This window comes from Trachypithecus francoisi, unplaced genomic scaffold (assembly GCF_009764315.1).
Source record: "Trachypithecus francoisi isolate TF-2019V2 unplaced genomic scaffold, Tfra_2.0 Lachesis_group8, whole genome shotgun sequence".
Taxonomy (NCBI): Eukaryota; Metazoa; Chordata; class Mammalia; order Primates; family Cercopithecidae; genus Trachypithecus; species Trachypithecus francoisi.
In genome coordinates this window covers 17,049,006-17,074,663 of record NW_022681473.1, presented here as the reverse complement: position 1 = coordinate 17,074,663, position 25,658 = coordinate 17,049,006, and the positions used below count along the sequence as shown (strand labels likewise).

Below are 25,658 nucleotides of genomic sequence, written 5' to 3'. Positions count from 1 at the left end.
TTTTCATTTCAACACATATTTTTGAACACCTGCAATATGTAAGGCACTTTTAGAACAGTCTTGCTCTAGAAAAACCTGAACATTAATCTTGTTAAACTGGTACTAAGCAGGTTGATAAAATGTTATTGTGAAAGCAGATACTGAGAGATCTTGAATAATTTATATTTCCCTTCCTATATGATTCAAGAAAATAAAGAATATGCAAATATGTTTTACTATTAGGAATGTTAAGAACCTGCCTATGAATAAACTCCATCTATTTTTTTTCCAATGAAAATCAGCAAGAAACCAAAGAAAATTTTAAGTAAAAATGGTACAAAAATGTTAAGACATTCCATGGTGATTATATTGTAAAACATAATCATAAAACAATCTCACATTCCTTTCATCTTAGCTGTTCTGGTAAATAATTCATTGATAACATAAGTCCAAATTAAGATACATTCTACAAAAATGACTGACCTATATGCTTAAAAAATATCAATGTCATCAAAGGCAAAGTGAGGCTCCGGATTAAAGGAGCCTAAAGACATCGCACAACTAAATGCAGTGTGTATTCTAGATCCAGGGTAAGGGCAGTCTGGGAGGGATGTGCTATAAAAAACATTATTGGCCAGGTGCAGTGGCTCATGGCTGTACTCCCAGCACTTTGGGAAGCGGAGACGGGTGGATCACCTGAGGTAAGGAGTTCAAGACCAGCCTGACCAACATGGTAAAACCCCGTCTCCACTAAAAATATAAAAAAATTAGCTGGGTGTGGTAGTTGGCACCTGTAATCCCAGCTACTTGGGAGGCTGAGGCAGGAGAATCATTTGAACCTGGGAGGTGGAGGTTGCAGTGAGCAGACATGGTGCTACTGCACTCTACCCTGGATGACAGAGTGAGACTTCATCTCAAAAAAAAAAAGCAGCAGCTGTGGAAGCCCAGACACCAGGAAGGTGAGATCTTCGACACTGAAAAAGAGAAATACGAGATTACAGAGCAGAGCAGGATCGATCAGAAAGCTGTGGACTCACAAATTTTACCAAAAATCAAAGCTATTCCTCAGCTCCAGGGCTACCTGCGGTTGGTGTCTGCCCTGACAAATGGAATTTATCCTCACAAATTGGTGTTCTAAATGTCTTAAGAAGAACCTAATAACCGATGACATTAAAAAAAATCATGATGTCTTTAACTTCCTCTTAGAAAGACCAGCAAAAACAAACGAGTAAATAAATCAATAAGTATTGAGCGAGAGAGGAAGGAAGGAAGGGGGAAAAAAGGAAAGGAGGGAAGAGGAGAGAGGTAAGAAAATGATGTAAAATATTAACAACTGGGGAATTTGGGTGAAAGGTATACAGGGAGATGTTCATTGCATTAATGTTTTAACTGTTCTGTAGACTTGACAAATTTTAAATTAAAAAGTTGAATGAAGAAAAAAAGAATTCACCAGCATATCATTTGATAACTTCTAAATGTAATTTTTTTTTTTTTGAGACAGGGTCTCGCTCTGTCACCCAGGTTGGAGTTCTGTGGCATGTTTTTGGCTCAGTGCAACCTCCACTTTGTGGGTTCAAGTGACTCTCTTGCCTCAGCCTCCTGAGTAGCTGAGATTACAGGCATCCGCCATCATGCCCAGCTATTTTTTGTATTTTCAGTAGAGAGGGGATTTTACCATGTCGGCCAGGCTGGTTCTCCAATTCCTGACATTAAGTGATCCACCTGCCTCAGCTTCCTCAAGTGCTGGGATTACAGGCGTGGGCCACCATGCTCAGCCCTAAATGTAAATTTTAGTCCCCTCTTTAAGGACTTGGCATTTAATTGAGGGGATGTGGGACAATCTAACCATAGCTAATGCGGACTATCATCTATTATAGGCATAACCTAAGTACATTTAAGCAGTCAGAATTTTGCTCTAAGAACTGAAATGTGGAAAGGGAGAAGGTCAATGGTAAAATAGCACAGGTACTCAAAACCAGTCTCAAAACTTCATGCTGTCTCTAGTGAAAAAGCTAATTTCCTTTATTTATTTATTTATGAGACAGAGTTTTGCTCTTTCGCCCAGGCTGGAGTGAAGTGGCATGATCTTGGCTTACTGTAACCTCTGCCCCTCGCCCCACCCTATTCAAGCAATTCTCCTGCCTCAGCCTCCTGAGTAGCTGGGATTACAGATGGCTGCCAACACGTATGGCTAATTTTTGTATTTTTAGTAGAGAAGGGGTTTCGCCATGTTGGCCAGGCTGGCCTCGAACTCCTGACCTCAGGTGATCCACCTGCCTCAGCCTCCCAAAGTGCTAGGATTACAGGTGTGAGCCACTGCGCCTGGTGCTAATTTCCTTTATAATTGGACAGAAGATGCAAATAGAATGCCATTTCAGTGGCAACGCCTTGAAAATAGTTCTAGAATGGAAGCAAGAGCATATCTTCAAGATAATCTTCAAAAGGTTTAAGCTAATCTTGTACTTAAACACATATTAAAAATTACCTAAGTCCAACACACAATATTTTGGTAAAACATGATTAAAGTAATAAGGTTGTCTCCAAGATAGTCTGGTTACATTGCTCACCCTTGCGGTAATTGTGGCGATAGACGTGAAAGGCATACAGAAGTTCATAGTAATTGTGAGTCATAAGGTCCACGGCTCTAGCACGTGACTCAATTATTCCCACAACCTAGGGAAGGGGAAGCAATCAGATAACTAAGTCAGTAGCAATCATGGCAACCACCATACTTGCTGAAAGCCATCACTGAATAACTAAAATTACCTCATTATGCAGATTCACATAGGGAAACTCTACAAGATCCTGTAGCTGTGAGCGTTCACAAAGAACTACCACCAACTGCCGTAAACAATCTAATTGCCTAGAATGAAAGAAAGGAATATGAGGGCAAACTATCTTAGTAGGTTAAACAGAGTTGGTAAATTGTCTTCTCTAAAAAAGATCATGAAATTACCTGCTGGAATCAGGAATTTGGGTTAAGGCTTCATATGCTTGGCTATTGTGACCCAAATCCAAATGATGTTTGAAAATGCATGTCCTTAGAGTAGCCTAAATACCAAATGTAGATCAAATATCAAAAAGAGCAATATAAATGAACATACCACACCCACAACAAACCTTAAAGAAAACAACCAAATTGCAGCCAATTCTTACCTGACTTTTCCAGTCATCACCTGCTTCAGTTATGGCCGATGTAGCCAACTGAATAACCAGTTCAGGCAAACCAATGACATCTAGTAGTCGTAAAACCTAACAAGAAATAGAAGAAATTTCCGTTAAAATTAATATGGTAATGCACTTTAAACTAAATTATGGTTTAAAATTATTGAGAAAGGTAAGTATGCCAGCATGGTGGCTCCAACTCCAATCCCAGTACTCTGGGAGGCTGAGGCAGCAGGATTGCTCAAGGCCAGCTTGGGCAAGTTGGCAAGATCCCCATCTGTACAAAAAATTAAAAAAAAAAATTAGCTGCGTGTGGTGGCATGCACCTGTAGTTGTAGCGACTTGGGAGGCTGAAGTGGAAAGACTGCTTGAACCCAGGAGTTCAAGGTTGCAGTGAACTTTAATCTTGCCATTGCAATTCAGCCTGGGTGGTACAGCACGACCCTGTCTCTATCCTCAGTGCCTAGTATACAGTAGTCTCTCTGTAAATACTTGTTGAGGCTGGGTCTGGTGGCTCACACCTGTCATTCTGACCAACATGGCGAGACCCCATCTCTATTTAAAAAAAAAAAAAAAAAAGGCCAGGCGCAGTGGCTCAAGCCTGTAATCCCAGCACTTTGGGAGGCCGAGACGGGCGGATCACGAGGTCAGGAGATCGAGACCATCCTGGCTAACACGGTGAAACCTCGTCTCTACTAAAAATACAAAAAACTAGCCGGGCGAGGTGGTGGGCGCCTGTAGTCCCAGCTACTCCGGAGGCTGAGGCAGGAGAATGGTGTAAACCCGGGAGGCGGAGCTTGCCGTGAGCTGAGATCCGGCCACTGCACTCCAGCCTGGGAGACAGAGCCAGACTCCGTCTCAAAAAAAAAAAAAAAAAAAACAACCTTGTTGAACGAAAGGATACAATTTCACTACTAACTGTTCAAGTCACAGATGAATGTAAAGAATATTAAATTAATACCACAGTTTTATAAAAACCCTAAAGATAATTTGCTAAATGACTGACATAATCCTTTTTTTTTTTTTTTTTTGAGACTAGGTCTCTATCAATCAGGCTGGAGTACAATGGTGTGATCTCAGCTCATTGCAACCCCCACCTCCTGGGTTCAAGTGATTCTCCTGCCTCGGCCTCCTGTGTAGCTGGGATTACAGGCATGCCCCACCACGCCCAGCTAATTGTTTGTGTTTTTAGTAGAGATGGGGTTTCACCATGGTGGTCAGTTTGGTCTTGATCCCCTGATCTCAGGTGACCTGCCTGCCTCAGCTTCCCAAAGTGCTAAGGTTACAGGTGTGAGCCACTGTGCCCGGCCTGACATTTTTGATTGTCCACCCTATCAACGTCTGCACGCTCCCCTAACCATGCACATTTCCCTATCTCATATATGTGCAATTCTCTAATACATATGTATGACACATCCAAAATATAAGTTTATAAAGGATGAAGATAAAATAAAAAGTTTTACAATTACTTTTATTAATTTTTTGAGACAGGGTCCTGCTCTGTTGCCCAGGCTGGACTGCATAGCTCAGTGTAGCCTCGACCTCCTAGGCTCAAGTGATCATCCTATCTCAGCCATCTGAGTAGCTGGGACCACAGGCAGGCACTACCATGCCTGGCTAATTTTTTAATTTTTTGTAGAGATAGGGTCTTCCTAAGTTGTCTGGGCTAATCTCAAATTCCTAGGCTCCAGTGATCCTCCTGCTTTAGGCTCTCAAAGTGTTGGGATTACAGGCATGAGTCACTGCACCCACTATAATGGACCTGGAAAATTCTTATCTTCTAGTGACATCATAGCCACAGCAACAAAATGTATTGCTCACGTTTCTGGTGATGCTAGTGTAAACAAACCTACTGTGCTGCCAGTCGTATCAAAAGTATAGCATGGCCAGGCATGATGGCTCATGCCTATAATCCCAGCACTTTGGGAGGCCGAGGCAGGCGGATCACTTGAGGCCAGGAGTTCGAGACCAGCCTGGCCAACATGGTGAAACCCCGTCCCTACCAAAAATACAAAAATTAGTGGGGGTGTGGTGGTGCACACCTGTAATCCCAGCTACCTGGGACACAGAGGCAGCAGAATTGCTTGAACCTGGGAGACGAAGGTTGCAGTGAGCCCAGATCGCACCACTGCACTGGGCGATAGACTCTGTCTCAAAAAAAGAAAAAAAAAAGAGTATAGTATATACGATTATATAGAGCACATAATACTTTTTTTAAATTTTGAGACAGGGTCTCACTCTGTCACCCAGGCTGGACTGGAATTCAAAAGAATTGTCATTAGTAGGAAAGTAGAGGGTTTTTTGGGTTTTTTTTTGAGGTGGAGTCTTGTTTTGTCATCCAGGCTGGAGCGCAGTGGCATGATCTCAACTCACTGCAACCTCCGCCGTCTCCCAGGTTCAAGTGATTCTCCTGACTCAGGCACCTGAGTAGCTGGGACTACAGGCGCACATCACCATGGCTCATTTTTGTATTTTTAGTAGAGATGGGGTTTCACCATGTTGGTCAGGCTGGTCTCAAACTCCTGACCTCGTGATCTGCCCACCTCAGCCTCCCAAAGTGCTGAGATTACAGGTGTGAGCCACCACGTTCGGCCAAGGGTTATTAAGAGCTACAAATCTACTTCAGTGTAAATTCATTTATCTAATAAGCAATTAACACAGTGAAGACTGCTTTTGTGGCATTTACTTTCTGGTGGGAAATCCAGATAAATAGTAGTCTAAAATACGAAATCGAGTATGGTGAAATGTTATACAATCTGGAAGTGTGCACAAGAGGATGAATAAAAAAGCTTTTCTGCAGAGGCCAGGCAGAGGGCACTATCTGAGGAGGTGACAGATAAACAGAGACCTGAGTGGAATGAGCATGTGAGGAAGGGCATTTCAGGCTGACAGCACAGTAGGCAGAAAGGCCCTGAAGAGAACAGAGCATGCGCTTGACTTGAATGAGACAGTAAGAAGGTCACCACTGTTACAATGGAGTGACCAGAGGAAAGAAGGGCAGGAAACAGGTCAAGAGGACCCTCAAGTCCAAATTATAAACTAAGGCTAAATATAGCATTACTAGTCAATTCCCAGAAATATCAGCAAGACTAATAGAGTGCAAATCAAGTAATAAAATTCTAATGGCAACTGGGCTAATAACATACCATGATGAAAATTTCATTTCAGTTAAAAATATTTATCAAATTTCACCATTTAACCCTAATTATAGATCCTGGGAAAAAATGTTAACGGAAAATATGTTTCTTTAATTTCTTTTTGTTTTTTTTCGGAGATGGAGTCTTGCTCTGTCACCCAGGCTGGAGTGCAGCGGCATGATCTTGGCTCACTGCAATCTCCACCTCAAGGTTCAAGTGATTCTCCTGCCTTAGCCTCCCAAGTAGCTGGGATTACAGGCACCCGCCACCACGCCTGGCTAATTTTTGTATTTTTAGTACAGACAGGGTTTTGGCATGTTGGCCAGGCTGGTCTCAAACTCCTAACCTCAGGTGATCTGCCTGCCTTGGCCTCCCAAAGTGCTGGGATTATAGTCATGGGATTATAGTCATGAGCCACCGTGCCCAGCCATGTTTCCTTAATTTCTCTAGGCAAATTCATTTTTCTTAAATTTGGAAATTCAGGGAGCAACTAAATTTTGGTAGTATTTTTCTCCAAAAATAGCAAAGCGATGTATTTCAGATGTGTTTTTACACAGGGTAGTATAAGGCCAAACCAAGACATGATGTACCTTGTCATAATACTGCAGCCTGGGGGTAGACACGACCTCCCCATCCTCTGAGCGAATCAAGCGATCCAAGAATTCCTCTTTGCCTACTTCAGATGCTGCCTGACAAAAACATTCCAGAGCCTGGAGAAATAAAATATAAAATAACTTGTAACAAATCATTCCAATTCCAGGTGCTATAAATCAGGGGTTCACATGCAAAGGAAAGCCAAAAAAGAAACAAGATTACTTAACATGGTCTACTATATGCACAGTTTCTGACATATCTGAATTCTGTGTGATGCATTCATGTTTTTAAAAATGTATCTCACATTTAACTTTAAAAAGTAAACATTGGCCAGGTGTGGTGGCTCATGTCTGTAATCCCAGCACTTTGGGAGGCCAAGGCGGGTGGATCACAAGGTCAGGAGTTTGAGTCCAGCCTGACCAACAAGGTGAAATACTAAAAATACAAAAATTAGCCGGGTGTGGTGGCATGCACCTGTAATCCCAGCTACTCAGGAGGCTGAGTGAGTACAATCTCTTGAACCTGGTGGGTGGAAGTTGTGGTGAGCTAAGATCATGCCACTGCACTCCAGCCCTCCAGCCTGGGTGACACAGCAAGACTGTCTCCAAAAAAAAAAAAGAAAGTAAACCTTAATAAGATGATTGACACATACATACATAATAAGGCAACTGTAGCAATATGTTAACAATTGTAGAATTTGAGTGATAGGTAAATACTGTTCACTGTAAAAGTCTTTAAACTTACCTATCTGTTTGAAAATTTATATAATAGAACATCAGGGAAAAAATTAAAAATGTAAACTACCATAATGAGAAAAAAGCAGCATAAAACAATAAAAAAAATGTAATTAATAAGTAAATTTGGGCTGGCTACAGTGGCTCATGCCTGTACTCCCAACACTTTGGGAGGCTGAGGCGGGCAGATCACTTGAGGCTAGGAGTTCGTGACCAGCCTGGGCAACATGGGAAAACCCCATCTCTACAAAAAATTTAAAAATCAGCCAGGAAGGGTGGCGCGTGCCTGTAGTCCCAGCTACTTGAGAGGCTGAGGTGGGAGAATCGCTTGAGCCCAGGAGGTTGAGGCAGCAGTGAGTCATGATTATACTACTGCACTCCAGTCTGGGTGACAAGACCCTGTCTAAAAGAAATAATAAAATAAGTAAATAAATTTGATTTACAAAAATGTAACCTGGCCAAATGCGATGGCTTATGCCTGTAATCCCAGCACTGCGGGAGGCCAAGTGGGAGGATTGCTTGAGTCTAGCCTGTGCAATACAGTGAGACCCTGATTCCACAAAATAATAATAGTAATAACAAAAGGAATCTCTAAAAACACACAGGGGCAGGAGAGTTGCAATATTTTCTTATGTTCCTGAGTCTTATCTAAATTGCAGAATACAAGAAAGTAAATAGTCCTCACATGTATAGTATGCTTTTGACTGACGTTAGTACAGCCTTCTTTAACTTTGTCTAGAGGATTCTATGTCTCCCATCCCCTAAAACCTAGTCAAATGGAAGCTAAGCAACTTCCTTGCATTAAAGTTTATTTACCATTCAAATGTAGTTTACCTTCTGTCCTTCTCCTGTAACTAGGTAACACCTTCCCAGCATAAATCGACAGGAACCAACATTGACTTGACACCAGGGATGGAGCAGGTGAATATAATCCTTAAAGGCATAAAAGGTGCTTTCTGATTAGAAAATAAATGTTACTTAAGGAGATACTCATTCCCAAGTTCTTCTTCACAGAGGATGAAAAGATAGCATTTGAACAAATGTTTTATTTCCTGACATAATTCTGAGGTTCAAACCTACCCGTTGCCTTCCTTCCTCATTCATTCCCCCTTTCCTTACACAAACAGGAGTTCAGTAACACACATACACATACTTTACACCTCAGCAGTTTTCCAATTTTTGGTATTTATTGGTTCAATGACTAGATTCCAGTAAAGGATTTATATGAAAACAATAGTACATTTGTGTTACTATAAAGAAAACCTAGCAGAGTTAATTTCTTAAAAAGATACTCTAGAGGCCGGCGCAGTAGCTCATGCCTGTAATCCCAGCACTTTGAGGAGGCGGGTGGATCACTTGAGGTCAGGAGTTTGAGACCAGCCTCGCCAACATGGTGAAACCCCGTCGCTACTAAAAAAACAAATATTAGCGGGGCGTGGTGGCATGAGCCTGTAATCCCAGCTACGCGGGAGGCTTAGACAGGAGAACTGCTTGAACCCGGGAGTGAGCCAAGATCATGCCACCATACTCCAGCGTTTCAGAAAAGAAAACAAAAAGATACTCTAGAAAAAAATCATGTTAGGAATTATACTGTCCAGAGAAGTAGAGAAAAATCTCTCTCTTTAAAAATTTATTACTTTCTTTAAAAGCCTTTACAACCAGGTATTCTCTCAGCCAAGTACTAACCATGCCCAACCCTCTTTAGCTTCATAGATCAGATAAGATCAAGCAAGTTCTGGATGGTACAGAAATAGAGAATAATATCTTTGGGGTATGTCTTCGCATAATCAAGTTTAAATTATTGTGGTTCTTTAAAATGCAGTTCACATTTACAAAGAAAAAAAATTCAGCAATCCCATGCTTTACAAGAATGTGTAGATGTGAAATGTTCAAAGGAACTCACCTGCAATTGTACATATTGACAATTTCCCATCAAACATTCTAGAAAGAGACAACCAGGATTGCTAGGCCATCTAGTCATTGGTTAAGGAGATTTCTTAATTTTTGTTGGCAAATCTTAAACACATACATTGGGCATCAAATTCAGAAAAGTCCATAAAATAGCTTAATTTACAAAAACAAGGATGAAAAGTTGGCCAAGCACATGTTCTTTCATCGTCACTAGAATACAGTTAAACAGTTACATATATACCAGGAGACTTGTTACAGAGCTTAGAACTCAGGTAACTACGGAATAAAGCGTCTATTTCAACAGGCATGGTGGCTCACTCCTGCAATCCCTGTACTTTGAGGGGGCAAGGTGGGAGGACTGCTTGCGCCCAGGAGATCAAGACCAGCCTGGGAAACACAGTAAGATTCCTGTCTCTAAAAATAAATAAATTTTTAAAAGCCTGTATTTCATTCCTGGGTGTTCATTTTCAATTCCAGTTGGTGTACTGCAGAACACAGTATTGGTGCCAGTGGACATCCAGCACATAACATGGTACCTGCATATAGAGTCATTCAATAAATATTTGTTGAATGAATAATGTCTTCTTTTTTTTTTTGAGAAAGTCTCACTCTGTTGCCCAGGCTGGAGTGCAGGGGCATGATCTCAGCTCACTGCAACCTCTGCCTCCAGGGTTCAAGTGATTCTCCTGCCTCAGCCTCCTGAGTAGCTGGGACTACAGGCACATGCCACCACGCCCAGCTAAGGCCTCCCAAAGTGCTGGGATTATAGGCATGAGCCATTGCACCCAGCTGAATGAATAATTTTTTTTTTTTTTTTGAGACGGAGTCTCACTCTGTCGCCCAGGCTGGAGTGCACTGGCGTGATCTTGGCTCACTGCGAGTTCCGCCTCCCGGTTCACACCATTCTCCTGCCTCAGCCTCCCAAGTAGCTGGGACTCCAGGCGGCCGCCACCACGCCCGGCTAATTTTTTTTTTGTATTTTTAGTAGAGATGGGGTTTCACCGTGTTAGCCAAGATGGTCTCGATCTCCTGACCTCGTGATCCTCCCACCTTGGCCTCCCAAAGTGCTGGGATTACAGGAGTGAGCCATGGAGCCCGGGTGAATAATGTCTTAAAACAGACCCAGGTATTTCATTACGTAGGCAAAATAAGAACCTTAGACTATTTAGATAGAAAATAACTGCTTTTTTTTTTTTTTTGAGGAGTCTCACTCTGCCGCCCAGGCTGGAGTGTGGTGTCGCGAGCTTGGCTCACTGCAACCTCCGCCTCCCAAGTTCAAGCGATTCGCAGCCTTCGGCGTAGCTGGGATTACAGGTGCAGGCCACCACGCCTGGCTAATTTTTGTATTTTTAGTAGATGTGGGGTTTCACCACGTTGGCCAGGCTGGTCTCGAACTCCTGGCCTTAAGTGATAAGCCCACCTCCACCTCCCAAAGTGCTGGGATTACAGGTGTGAACCAACATGCCCAGCCAGAAGGGAGCTTTTCACTGGCTCTTAAATAAAAGGATACAAAAGCTGCAATAAATAACTGGTAATTGCAGTAATTGTTTCAGGCCAATTCAATCCAGTTTGGCTCAGAGGTGCCTTTGGCTGAGAGAAGAGGTGAGATACAATGTGTTTTCTTGCAACTTCTTGGAAGAATAACTCCACAATAGTCTGAGGACTAGATACTTAAAAATAAAAAGTTATGACAATTTTGTGTAGTGCTAATATCAATTTTCAATTAAAATAGTCTATCAATTCATTTTATGCCTGTAACAAACAATTTAGCACTTCAAAAGAGGAAATGTATCACGGGTATATATCCAGTGGCACCATAAATAAAAGTAGTTTGTAAATTGTGAAGCACTATAAAAATGCAATGAAAACCCCATTCACATCAAAGTTATAGTCATTTCTTTTCACTGATCTCACAACACTTAAGTGCCTTCCCTAGAAATTCTTCATGATAAATACAATTAGCCCCAGGATTTCAACTTTTATACCAGAACAATACAAAATAAATTCTCCAGAATGGTTTTCAAACATGAGGGATACTTTTAAATATCTGTTGACTAAGATTACAAAGTTACCATAAACGTTAATAAAATTTTTAATGACTTTGTTAAATTAATTACTGGAGCATAAACACAGAATGGGAAAGCAGCCATATATATATGTGTGTATATATATATGTAAAATATCCTTAACATACGCCTGATCTGGTACTACAGTTTCACAGACCCCATGCCACAAACGGAGATCTCAGGCCACAGCTTACTCATGCCTTCTGAAAGCAAAGAGCCTAGTCAACCTTTCTATGGCAAAGGTGGCAAAAGACCACTTTAATGAATATGCAATAAATCCCCAGTTTAAAATGAAATGTGTACATAGTCCACTCCTTACCAAACCTATTTGCCATTAAAGCACCAGAGTCTGTTAATTCCAGTACTGATAAGTGTTGGAGATTAGACTCCCTGTAAGAAAAGGGGAAAAGACAACTTAGTAAATTCTCCTATGCTAAACATTACTTCTACAAGCTATTCTACTAAGAACACTGTCAATGTAATTAATAAATTGCAAATAAAAACTCCACTGAAAGCACAAAAAAAAATGGAAATCATTATAGATTGTTGCCCATAATATCACTTTTTGACCCTTCAATGAGGAGCCGGAGGAAACAGGATGGTTTATCTTATTGAAAATGTGAATCTCGGCCAGGTGTGGTGGCTCATGCCTGTAATCCCAGTATTACGGGAGGCCAAGGCAGGTGGATCACTTGAGGTTAAGAGTTCAAGACCAGCCTGGCCAACATGGTGAAATGCTGCCTCTACTAAAAATAACAAAAATTAGCCAGGTGTGGTGGCAGGCGCCTCTGATCCTAGCTACTCTGGAGGCTGAGGCAGGAAAATTGTTTGAATCAGGGAGGTGGAGGTTGCAGTGAGCTGAGATCACACCACTGCACTCCAGCGTGGGCAACAAGAGCAAAACTCCATCTCCAAGAAAAAAAAAAAAAGTGAATCTTGTAATTCTTGGATTCGGCTATAAAGAAACTCAGCCTACCTAAAATAAGTAGCATAACGTTTTGTGTGTGGTCTTTCCTTCTGGTTTCATCTTATTTTATATTCATCATGATTTATATGTACATATAAATGTATAATACATAAGTATATATAATACATAATTTATCTGTACACATACATACAGTCTACAATTACATGTGACTTATTATTTTCATTTTTTTTTTTTTTTTTTTTTTGAGACGGAGTTTCGCTCTGTCGCCCGGGCTGGAGTGCAGTGGCCGGTTTTCAGCTCACTGCGAGCTCCGCCTCCCGGGTTTATGCCATTCTCCTGCCTCAGTCTCCGAGTAGCTGGGACTAACAGGCGCCCGCCACTTCGCCCGGCTAGTTTTTTGTATTTTTTAGTAGAGACGGGGTTTCACCGTGTTAGCCAGGATGGTCTCGATCTCCTGACCTCGTGATCCGCCCGTCTCGGCCTCCCAAAGTGCTGGGATTACAGGCTTAAGCCACCACGCCCGGCCTTATTTTCATTCTTATAAGTTGCTTTCAACCTCTAACAAGTAGAGGCACCAAAAAATCTCTGAATCTTTTTTTTTTTTTTTTGAGACGGAGTCTCGCTCTGTCGCCCAGGCTGGAGTGCAGTGGCCGGATCTTAGCTCACTACAAGCTCCGCCTCCCAGGTTTACGTCATTCTCCTGCCTCAGCCTCCCGAGTAGCTGGGACTACAGGCGCCCGCCACCTCGCCCAGCTAGTTTTAATTTTTTTTATTTTTTAGTAGAGATGGGGTTTCACCGCGTTAGCCAGGATGGTCTCGATCTCCTGACCTCGTGATCTGCCCGTCTCGGCCTCCCAAGGTGCTGGGATTACAGGCTTGAGCCACTGCGCCCGGCCTAGATCTCTGAATCTTAATGGCATATAATTTTACAGCATACTGTTAAAAATCTTTTTCCCGGCTGGGTGCGGTGGCTTACGCCTATAATCCCAGCACTGTGGGAGGCCAAGGCAGGCGAATCACCTGAGGTCAGGAGTTTGAGACCAGCCTGGCCAACATGGTGAAACCCCATCTCTACAAAAGTACAAAATTTAGCCGGGCATGATGGTGGGTGCCTGTAATCTCAGCTACTTGGGAGGCTGAGGCAGAAGAATCACTTGAACCTGGGAGGCGGAGGTTGCAGTGAGCCGAGATCATGCCATTGCACTCCAGCCTGGGCAAAAGAGAGCAAGACTGTCTCAAAAACAAAACAAAACAAAACACTATCACTTTTTCCCTTTAAGAAAATAGGAAAAATAATTAAACTCACAATTTACATTTTAAATAATTGGGATAATGGAACTCACAGTGTGTCAAGTGGAACATCAGTTGCCAAGCACTCACTTCCCCATTTAATAAGGTAATAAGATAAGAGTAGGGGAGCTGTTCGATGTAGTAGGTCTTGCTGAGCTTGAAAGAGCTGACCAGCTCCCCAAATCACCTATACATTATGGGTGGGTGGATAGGACAAGAAATTATAGCAATTAGTAATGGTAACTCTTATGGCTCAGGTGGAAGTAAAATAAAATAACAAATACAAAGGTCACAATACTGTAAAAGCAGTATGTTTTACATTTTACAGTAGCAAGTGGCAAAATATCTTCCCAAACATTAACAGTCAAAAAATAATCAAAAACAGCTCACCAAGTAATGGAAGCTGATGATGAAAAGAAACCAATAACAAAAAGCTTAACTTTCATTAAACCTGTGGGTTAAGAATTAAAGAAGAGGGCAAGGCACAGTGGCTCACACCTGTAATCCCAGCACTTTAGGAGGCTGAGGTGGGCAGATCACTTGAGCCCAAAATTTTGAGACCAGACTGGACAACATAGTGAAACCCTGTCTCTAGTAAAAATTACAAAAATTAGCCAGGTATGGCTGCAGGCGCCTGTATTTCCAACTACTTGGGAGGCTGAGGCAGGAGAATTGCTTGAACCCGGGAGGCGGAGGTTGCAGTGAGCTGAGATTGTGCCACTGCACTCCAGCCTAGGTGATAGAGCAAGACTCCGTCTAAAAAAAAAAAAAAAAAGAAAAGAAATTAGCCTGCATGGTGGTATGTGCCTGTAGTCCCAGATACTGAGGAGGCTGGTGTGGGACGATGAACTGAGCCCAGAAAATCGAGGCTGCAGTGGGCCAACATGGAGCCACTGCACTTCAGCCTGGGCACAACAGAAGTGAGACCTTGTCTCAAAAAAAAAAAAAAAAAAGAATTGAAGAGACACAGGGAAATCTAAATTCTCTCATATACTGCTGGTGTTGGGTAAAAAAATAGGTATGACCATTATAAGCAAATTTGGCAGTACTACCAAAAGACTTAAAATGTGCATAACCTGTAGACCAAAGTCTAGTTCTTAGAATTTATCCTAGAGATATAATTAAAGATGTATAGAAAGTGGCCAGGCATGGTGGTTCAAACTTGTAATCCTAGCACTTTGGGAGGCTGAGGCAGGCAGATTACTTGAGGCCAAGAGTTTGAGACCAGTCTGGCCAATATGGCGAAACCCCATCTCTATTAAAAATATAAAAATTAGCCAGTGTAGTGGCAAGCATCTGTAATCCCAGCTACCTGGGAGGCTGATATGAGAACTGCTTGAGCCCAGGAGGTGGAGGCTGCAGGCTGCAGTGAGCCAAGATTGTGCCACTGCACTCCAGCCTGGGCTACAGAGTAAGACTCTCAAAAAAAAAAAAAAAAAAAACATGGACATAAGGGAAAAACTGGCAACAAAAAGAAAAATGTTGAGATTTATAAATTGGAAGAACAGAACAACCAGATTACAAAAAATACTATGTAGTTTCTTTAAATTTTACAAACAAACCAAAAAGAATTTGCATGGAAAAAAAGGTATATAGTAAAATTTAAGTAGTAATCACTGGGTAGAAAATTACAAATTTTTAAAATTTTTGCTTACATATATTTTGTAAAGGTTCTACAATGAATATCTTATTACTTCTGTGTTCAGAAAAATTGACAAAAGTTATAATTTAAAAAACAAAAAACCCGAAAAAAAATAGAAGAATCTACATAGATCAAAAAGAACTTAGTAAAGGCTAAACAACCTAAGTGACTTTCAGGAAAGGTTCCCTTTTCAACTTGGTGGTCTTAAACAAATTATCTTCCCAATTTTTTTTTCTTTTTTTTTGAGATAGGGTCTTACTCTGTCATGTAGGCAGAAGTGCAGTGAGGCAATCACAGCTCACTACAGCCTCAACCTCCCGAGCTCAGGTAATTCTCCCATCTCAGCCTCTCAAGTAGCGAGGACTACAGGCTTGCTGCACCATGCCCGGCTAATTTTTGTATTTTTTGTAGAGATGAGGGTTTGCCCAGGCTAGTCTCAAACTCCCAGGCTCAAGCAACCAGCCCACTTCGGCCTCCCAAAATGCTGGGATTACAGGCATGAGCCACTACACCTGGCCTTTATCTTACTCTTGCTTGAAATTCTACCATGAGCAATGTATCTAGGTTAATAAGTTCTTTCTTTTATTTGGAGACAGTCTCGCTCTGTCACCCAAGCTGGAGTGCAGTGGTGCAATCTCGCCTCACTGCAAACTCTGCCTCCTGCGTTCAAGGAATTCTCATGCCTCAGCCTCCTGAATGGCTGGGATTACAAGAGTGTGCCACCAGACCCTGCTAACTTTTTTGTTTTAATAGAGATGGAGTTTTGCTATGTTGGCCAGGCTGGTCTCGAACTCCCGGCCTCAAGTGATCTGCCCACCTTAGCCTCCCAAAGTGCTAGGATTACAGTGTGAGCCACTGTGCCCGGCCTGAATTAATACATTTTACACATTAATACACTTTAAGTCAGAATTAAAATGGGAGCCCCAAAGGACTTTTGGCTATTTACACATTAATATGAATTGGTTTAACTAGATTGCTTCCTTGATAGGCTCAAATGATATTATTGACTTAGAAAAAAATAGGACGTCTGACTGTGGGCAGAAAAATAATTTCTTAGCATGGGACATTCAGTAGGGTGGGTGATTAGGACTATATATTAGCAACAAGCGTCTGGTGGTCTAAGAAGAACAGAATGAAAAAGAAAGCACAGAATGGAGTTAGGAGGACCACAAAGATAAACTTGCATCTCAGAACCGCGTTTAGGGTAAGCCTTGCACTGTAGAGAGTTCTTACACCAGGTGAGGTGGCTCACGCCTGTAATCCCAGCACTTTGGGAGGCCGAGGTGGGTGGATCACCTGAGGTCAGGAGTTCAAGACCAGCCTGGCCAAAATGGCAAAATCCCGTTTCTACTAAAAATACAAAAATTAGCCAGGTGCAGTGGCTCACACTTGTAATCCCAGCTACTCAGGAAGCTGAGGCAGGAGAATTGCTTGAGCTGAGATAAGGCCACTGCACTCCAGCCTGGGAGACAAAGAAAGACTGTCTCAAAAAAAAAAAAAAAGAGAGAGAGAGAGGAAAAAAAAAAGAGAGTTTTCTTTTTCTTCCTCCATACTAAAGGATACTCTTACCACATTCATAGTTACTAATAAAACTACATTTTGGGAGAGCCAACCCGGGATAATTTTCCACTAGACTAAAGCAATCTGCTTCATATATGTTTCTTTTAATCAACTCTTAAGTTCCGGGGTACATGTGCAGGATGTGCAGGTTTGTCACGTAGGTTAACGTGTGCCATGATGGTTTGTTGCACATCAACCCATCACCTAAGCATTAGGCCCAGGATCCATAAGCTATTCTTCCTGATGTTCTCCCTCCCCACTATCCCCTCCATATATGCTCTTACTCTATACTCTCACAAGGATTACAATGCTTATTCATTCTTAATTCAAAAATATTGATAGAGCACCTCATAAGGCCAAGTTTGGGGGAATAAAGCAGTGAACCAAGACAAAAGTATCTGTGCTAGTAGGGCTGACATTTTGCTCCTATAGTGCTTGTAGGCTTATACCAGGTTTTAGATTTTACAAGTTTTCCCTCAAGCAGTACTTACAGCATCTCCAAGCCTCATTAACAGCTGCTGTAAGATCAAAAGATCTCGGCAGATCAGGAAACGAGTACTGGCGATTTTATGCACACCTCTGCACACAATATACCCTGCTGTGCTACTACCATAGAGCTGGGAAAGATTCATTCTAATATTCAAAGGTTGAGCTGTAAAAAGAAGAAAAGTGGTGTTGAATGCATCATTGTTTTAATCAATGAGGCACATTTGTTGTTCTGTCATTTACCTGGATTGAATCCCTTTTCCATTTCCACTTCAGTTTCATAATCCATTTCCCGTATAAGGAGTCCAATTGCATGGATTGGGTTCCTAATCTCTTGCAGTTTACTACAAATATCCTCCATCACATTTTCTCTATAAGGACAATTACAAAACTCTTATTACTACCGAGAATACGTAAGACAAGTTATATATGTCCTATAAGCTAAATACATTATGAAACAAGAGAAGCAGATAAAGGAATGAAGATAATCACTCTGGCATACAAGATACAGTCCCTCTACACAGCAAATTTCCTCTCAGTTTTTCATAAACAACACACAAAACAAATGTGAGAAGAATACTTTTGCCTTTTAGAATTTTTAGCTCAGTTAATTGTTAAAGCATATTTTACAAGTCTATTTCCAGACTTGAAGTCATGTATTAAATTTTCTGTTAAAAGTAGAAATATGTATTTAGAATCATGGCACATCAGTTTGACTTTAAGCTACTACTTTGTACACTCTGGAACATACATTAAAATCCCAACTTCGCAGCTAAAAATGCTGAATTTCCATTAGGAAATGCACTTTACCCTAATTCTCCTTACACATTAATAGTGATCAAATCTTCCAGAATCTGCTCTGCAGCCTTTTCCGGAGACTGTAGGTTATAACAACTCATTTCCATTATAACGGACATATCCATAGTTACTGACTCTCCAATCAGCCGGAGGCATTTTATAAGACATATGACATCCCGAGCGATATCCACATCTACAAAGAAGAGAAAGTTAATTTATGTCTTAAGCCAATGACTATTGATTGATACTACATTAAAATGTTAATAATTAAATGACAAGATATCTATCTGAGGTCTCAGATATGCTTTGGTCTCTTAAGTGTTCATTAAAATATTTGTGGTGTGGTGAACTGACCAAGACAGGTGTGGCAATCAAAATTTTTTGTATCCATGTGAAACGAAGCATAGGGTTTATGTAGGAAGGGGATTAAATATGGATGTAACAATTACTATTACCATCAGATATGGTTGTCTCATCTTCTGTCAAACGGTTCTCATAAGGCAGGAGATACAAATGATCCACTAAGGAGGAGGGAATAAGGAAAGACAGGTACCCCTGGGAAAACAAATTTTCCAGTTACATTTTTTTCAGTAAAAGTTTAAAGGTATAAAATAATTGAGATGTGCATCTTATCATGAGGAAACACGAGACAAACTCAAGTTGCAATACACTCTATAAAACAATAGGTGTAGTCTTGGCTGGGCACAGTGGCTCACACCTGTGATCCCAGCAGTTTGGGAGGCTGAGGTGGGAGGATCACTTGACCCCAGGAGTTCAAGACCAGCCTGGGTATCATGATGAAACCCCATCTCTTAAAAAAAAAAAAAAAAAAAAATTAGCTAAGTGTGGTGGCACGTAGCTTTAGTTCTAGCTACTAGGGAAGCTGGGGTAGGAGGATCACTTGAGCCTGGGAGGTTGAGGCTGCAGTGAGCCTTAAGAGTGCCACTGTACTGCAGCCTGGGTGACACAGCAAGATCCTTCCTCAAAAAAACAAACAAACAAAAAAAACCCAAAAAACAAAAAACAAGCATAGTCTTCAAATAATGTCATTCTCATGAAAGACAAACGCAGATAACAGTTTGAGGTTAAGCTAAAGAGACACAGTAACTAACTATATATATTAAATTGGATCTTATGGCTGGGTGCGGTGGCTCAAGCCTGTAATCCCAGCACTTTGGGAGGCCGAGAAGGGTGGATCACGAGGTCAGGAGATCGAGACCATCCTGGTCAACACAGTGAAACCCCGTCTCTACTAAAAAATACAAAAAAAACTAGCCGGGCGAGGTGGTGGGCGCCTGTAGTCCCAGCTACTCGCGAGGCTGAGGCAGGAGAACGGCGTAAACCCGGGAGGCGGAGCTTGCAGTGAGCTGAGATCCGGCCACTGCATTCCAGCCTGGGCGACAGAGCCAGACTCCGTCTCAAAAAAAAAAAAAAAAAAAAAATTGGATCTTGGACTTTTGGAGGCCAAGACGGGCGGATCACCTGAGGCCAGGAGTTTGAGACCAGCCTGGCCAACATGGCAAAACTCCATCTCCACTAAAAATACAAAATTAGCCAGGCGTGGTGGCGCATGCCTGTAATCCCAGATGCTCTGGAGGCTAGGCAGGAGAATCGCCTGAACTCAGGAGGCGGAGGTTGCAGTGAGCAGGGATTGCACCACTAGACTCTAGCCTGGGAGACAGAGAAGACTCCTCTCAAAAAAAAAAAAAAAAAAAAAAAAAAAAAAACTTGGATGCTGGATCAGGAAAAAAAATTATGGGCATAATTGGCAAAATCTGAATATAAACTATATGTATATTATATTTGGCAAAATTTGAATATAAACTGTATATTATGTCAATATCAAATAACCTGATTTTTAAATTGGGCTGTGGTTATTTAATATCCGTGTTCTTAGATACATGCTGAAATATTTAAGGATATTTAAGGATAAAGGAGCATGATATCTACAACTAACTTTTCAGCAGTTCAGGAAAAACTATGTTTAGAGAAAGAAGAAAAGCAAATGGAAGTTAACAAATGATGAATCCAGGTGAAGTGCATACAGGAATTCTTTGTGCTACTCTTGCAACTCCTACCTTAAGTTGGAAATTATTTCAATATAAAAAGTAAATAGGCCAGGTGTGGTGGCTCACACCTGTAATCCCAACACTTTGGGAGGCTGAGGCAGGTGAATCACCTAAGGTCAGGAGTTCAAGACCAGCCTGACCAATATGGTGAAACCTCATCTCTACTAAAAATACAAAACTTAGTCGGGCGTGATGGCGTGCACCTGTAGTCCCAGCTACTCAGGAGGCTGAGACAGGAGAACTGCTTGAACCCCGGATGCAGAGGTTGCAGTGAGCTGAGATCATGCCACTGCACTCCAGTCGGGGTGACAGAGCAAGACTCCAACTCAAAAAAAAAAAGTAAATAAATACAATAAAATACAAAAAAAGCATAGATAATAACACAGAAAACTATTTAAATGAATGAATCACAATTTTAGGGGAAAAAAACACAAATGCAAAGTCATAAAGGCTAACCGCAACATTCGGCAGACTAACATTTGGCAAGACCCACTGAACTTTTTGTTTTCTGAAGGCGTTTTATTATAACAGCCACTGAACTGTCTCAAGGTCTTCTCCATGCTTCAGTTCGCTTACTTTTTTCAGCAGGCACACCATGTTTGTGTGTGGATTCAAATGCAGGGCAAGAGGGTGAGAGAGGGCTTCTTGATACTGAAGACAACAGGCATAGAACTTGCACCAGAATTCTTGTTGTAAATTTCGAAACTCCTCCTGGGAGAATTCATACTCTGTTACACTTCCCTGAAGCTAGCAAAGAAGAAATGAAAGAAATTAAACTTTTGATGCCATTTAGGATCTTTGTCCACAAAAAATATAATTGTCCAATATCATTATACTAAGCTACAGCCAAATGAATATTCCTTACGTATTAAAGGCCATAGAATATGCAAATGCATATCTGATTCTCTAGTTAAAAGGTTTAAAACATCTGTACTTCCAACGAACAAGATCAAGTGAAGAATTCCAATAATTCCTCAGTACAAATCTGCCCTATATCAAGACGGAAGGAATTCTTATTCTTTCTCTACCCAAACCTCACCTCATTTTCAACAGCTAAAGTAACTTCTTTCTTCAGTTCACTCCAGGAAAGATCCAAATTCCTCTCAGTTCCTCGGCAGAAAATCTAACATTAAAAGATATTTTAGACTTCTATATAATACCCAAAACTGAATGAAAAATATTTCAGTTTAGAAGACATGGAGGCAATGTAAAACTATATAATAGAGATCTGGCATACCTGGAACACACATCCCCTGAGAGAAAGGTAAGAAACTGGGTGTATTTAGTCTGGAGAAAGATGACCTGGAAAGATTCTTTTTTTTTTTTTTGAGACGGAGTCCCGCTCTGTCGCCCAGGCTGAAGTGTAGTGGCCGGATCTCAGCTCACTGCAAGCTCCGCCTCCCGTGTTTACGCCATTCTCCTGCCTCAGCCTCCCGAGCAGCTGGGACCACAGGCGCCCGCCACCTCGCCCAGCTAGTTTTTTCTATTTTTTTAGTAGAGACAGGGTTTCACCACGTTAGCCAGGATGGTCTCGATCTCCTGACCTTGCGATCCGCCCGTCTCGGCCTCCCAAAGTGCTGGGATTACAGGCTTGAGCCACCACGCCCGGCCTGAAAGATTCTTAAAATACCTGAAGGGTTGATTTATAGAAAAGAGGCTTCCTTTTCAATGATACAGTTTGGGAATAATAACTCCCACAAGAGGTAGTGAGGCAGTGGTCAGTGGAGGTAGAGACAATTAAAGGCTGAATTAACTATCACAAAAGCCTCAGAAGGCATTTCTGTTTTATGTGGGAGGTCAGACTAGAAGATTCTAATATAACTTTCAATTATATGAGTTATTGTATTTTAAATCCATCCATGAAGCTAAGTAGTAATTTAAAGAAGCCTATGCAAGCTGGGTGCAGTGGCTCATGCCTGTCATCCCAGCCCTTTGGGAGGCCAAGACAGGTGGATCATCTGAGGCCAGGAGTGCGAGACAAGCCCGGCCAATATGACGAAACCTTGTCTCTACTAAAAACTACAAAAATTAGTGGGGTGTGGTGGCATGCGTCTGTAGTCCCAGCTACTCGAGAGGCTGAGGCAGGAAAATCACTTGAACCCAGGAGGTGGAGGTTGCAGTGAGCCAAGATCGTGCCACTGTACTCCAGCCCGGGCAAGAGAGCGAGACTCTGCCTCAAAGAAAAAAAAAAAAAAAAGTCTATGTAACTTTTTTGTTGTTTTAAAAGAGATGGGAATCTTGCCATGTTACCCAGGCTGGTCTTGAACTCCTGAGCTCAAGCAAATCACCCCCTTGGCCTTCCAAAGTGCTGAGATTACAGGTATGAGCCACTGCATCCGGCCAGAAGCCTTCGTAACCTTAAAACACCCTTTCTGTTTTTTTTTTTTTTTCTCACTCTGTTTCCCAGGCTGGAATGCAGTGGCATGATCAAGGCTCACTGCACCCTCTACCTCCTGGGCTAAAGCTGTCCTCCAACCTAGGGCTCCTGAGTAGCTGGGACCACTGGTGCATGCCACCTGGCTATTTTTCTTTCTTTTTTTTTTTTTTTTCAGAGATAGGGTCTCCCTCTGTTGCCTAGGCCGCTCTCAAACTCCTGGGCTCAAGTGATCTTCCTGCTTCAGTCCCAAAGTTTTGGGATTATAGGTGTGAGTCACCACTGTTGGGCAAAGAATCTTTTTGTAAAGCACTGGGCTTCTCTTATACTATGAATTTGAAGCTAAAAGCCTTTCTTTTTTTTTTTTTTTTTTTGAGACGGAGTCTCACTCTGCCACCAGGCTGGAGTGTAGTGGTGCAATCTTGGCTCACTGCAACCTCTGCCTCCTGGGTTCAAGAGATTCTCCTGCTTCAGCCTCCTGAGTAGCTGGGACTACAGGCACACGCCACCACGCCTGGCTAATTTTTGTATTTTTAGTAGAGAAGGGGTTTCACCATGTTGGCCAGGATGGTCTCAATCTCTTGACCTCGTGATCCACCTGCCCTGGCCTCCCAAAGTGCTGGGATTACAGGCGTGAGCCACTGCGCCCGGCCAAGAGTTTCTTGAATTTGAACCAAGTCAGGCCTTCATTGTCCTAATAAAAAGGTTAGAACAGTATAACCAAAACTAAACAAAAAAGCACTTTAAGTATGCAGTGTAGTATGGTATCTTTTTACGAGGTTTCTCTTTTTAACTCCAGCATGTGTCATGCTGGGATTATTGGGAAAGTGGTCCCCTCCCGACCTCTCCACCAGGAATATTATATTTAATGGAAAGAACACTAAAAAAATTATAAAAGTATTTACAAACACACATATGTAGAAATACAGAAGTATACTCAGTGTTTAACATATGCAAAAACTTAGTAGTAATTATTAATTATATAATACATAATAAAATAAGAAATGGTCTTAAATAAACAGTAAATATGTTTTTACTGACCTGTAAAGTCTTACATAAAGCTTCATTTGTGAATTGTCCTGGTGTAAAAAGACTTTGCAGATACATCTCCTGTTAGAACATTAAAACAAAAGTTACTATCGTCCTAAACAAAATTTGGAAGTCACCACATAACACCAAATTCACGCATAACACCAAAGTTTGAGTTTCTACTATATGAACGTTGCCATTTTGCCCTTCTATAGGTGGGCAATAATTAATGCGGTTCCATGTTTTCACACCGGAAGTGAAGACTGCAATGTCTTTGAGTCAACTAGAGGTACTATACTTAAAATGGTGTGTTCCTCACAGAGAGCTTCATTGGGTTTCAGCAGAAAACAAGCTTTGTCAAATGCCAATCTTAAATAGAAGAAGCAAATCTAGTTTTTTGGGGATATACATTGGTAAGAGAACAAGTAAACGAAGCTGGTTTCTACACCATCTATGGTATTCATAAAATGAATACCAACAGTATTCATTTTATGACTCACACGTAAAAGAAATGGAACCAGTAATAATAGGTATTATATGCAAACAAAACAAACAGCAATAAACTCTCACAAGTAGGGAAATGAAGTAGAGAGAACATGGAAAAATCTCATACTGCCTAATGATTTTGACCGACTCTCCTAAACCAGATTTGCCCCCAAGTAGTAATTCTCACTAACAGTCATTAAAGTTTCCTTCTTTCCACTGAGCTTTTGATAGATGATAAAATGACCAAAATGAAGGAGAAAAACAAGAATTTTAGTAATCAGCATATAAAGCCAAGTGCCAGTAGTTAACTGGAACAATAAATAACGACCACCAACAAACTCTTGGGATTAAAAATGTAGTAACTGAAAATTCAATTTAAGATTTTTAAAGTATGGTTTCTACTCCTGCAAACAGTCATTGTTTCAGATCCCAAGCCCATAATCTTTAACGTCATTTTAACACTAAGGCATCAACTGAAAACTTTTTTATTTATCCTGAGGGTGTCCCTTAAACATGTAGAAATTTGGCCAGGCACAGTGGCTCACGCCTGTAATCCCAGCACTTTGGGAGGCTGAGGTGGGCGGATCACCTAAGGTCAGGAGTTCGAGACCAGACTGGCCAACATGGTGAAACTCCGTCTCTACAAAAGTACAAAAATTAGCTGGGTGTGGTGGTGCGTGACTGTAGTCCCAGCTACTCAGGAGGCTGAGGCAGAATTGCTTGAACCTGGGAGGTGGAGGTTGCAGTGAGCAGAGATCGTGCCACTGCACTCCAGCCTGGGCCACACAGTGAGATTCTGTCTCAAAACAAACAAACAAACAAACAAACAGATCAAGGTAAATCATTCCCTTATATAACATTTGAGCATTTACTTACTCTGGGGTCTTGATCATCTCTGATGACAATCTCTTCCTCTGGCAGAGGCTGCATAAAAACTGGATTCCACTGACCTGCAACATTACTAGAGACAAAAAAGTCCACCAGTTTATATAGAAATGATCACTAAAAATGAAATGCATGCTGTTGGCAGTATCTGGGCAGGGAGGACCCCATCACGGAACCCCTGCAATGACTGCTTGATTCTACTAAAAACATTTTTTTTTTAAATAAGAAAGAAACATTTTTAGCAGAGCCTAGTTTTTATACAAGTTTTCTTACCAAGTTTTAATAAGTACCTTCCTAAAATTGAAACTCTTTGTTTCAGATGCCAAGTCTATAATCTTTAATGTCATTTTAACACTAAGACATCAAATACAAAGACTAGTTAACTTTTATTCTGCATTTACTATTTGCTAGATATTACGCTAGATCCAGTTTTAGACATTATTCATGTATGCCTTACAATTCTTTCAAGGATATAGTACTCCCATTTCACAGATGTAGAGAGTGAGGCTGAGGGTTTATCACAGT

The 25,658-nt window shown here is 41.4% G+C and overlaps 1 protein-coding gene across 1 annotated transcript in view; it reads right to left on the bottom strand.

The window, feature by feature from the left end:
* The window catches only part of NUP160 (nucleoporin 160), a 73,863-nt gene that overhangs the window by 18,814 nt on the left and 29,391 nt on the right, over window positions 1-25,658 (bottom strand). The window contains exons 10-27 of the mRNA XM_033204279.1: window positions 25,125-25,209; window positions 23,775-23,843; window positions 21,399-21,482; window positions 20,936-21,106; window positions 18,746-18,845; window positions 18,318-18,483; window positions 17,736-17,863; window positions 17,498-17,658; window positions 13,858-13,991; window positions 11,906-11,976; window positions 11,031-11,190; window positions 9,513-9,582; window positions 8,444-8,542; window positions 6,872-6,991; window positions 3,136-3,231; window positions 2,936-3,030; window positions 2,746-2,842; window positions 2,547-2,652 (exon numbers count right to left, since the gene is read on the bottom strand). Coding sequence (XP_033060170.1) covers window positions 2,547-2,652; window positions 2,746-2,842; window positions 2,936-3,030; window positions 3,136-3,231; window positions 6,872-6,991; window positions 8,444-8,542; window positions 9,513-9,582; window positions 11,031-11,190; window positions 11,906-11,976; window positions 13,858-13,991; window positions 17,498-17,658; window positions 17,736-17,863; window positions 18,318-18,483; window positions 18,746-18,845; window positions 20,936-21,106; window positions 21,399-21,482; window positions 23,775-23,843; window positions 25,125-25,209 — 2,012 coding nt within the window. The remainder of the gene's footprint in view (window positions 1-2,546; window positions 2,653-2,745; window positions 2,843-2,935; window positions 3,031-3,135; window positions 3,232-6,871; window positions 6,992-8,443; window positions 8,543-9,512; window positions 9,583-11,030; window positions 11,191-11,905; window positions 11,977-13,857; window positions 13,992-17,497; window positions 17,659-17,735; window positions 17,864-18,317; window positions 18,484-18,745; window positions 18,846-20,935; window positions 21,107-21,398; window positions 21,483-23,774; window positions 23,844-25,124; window positions 25,210-25,658) is intronic.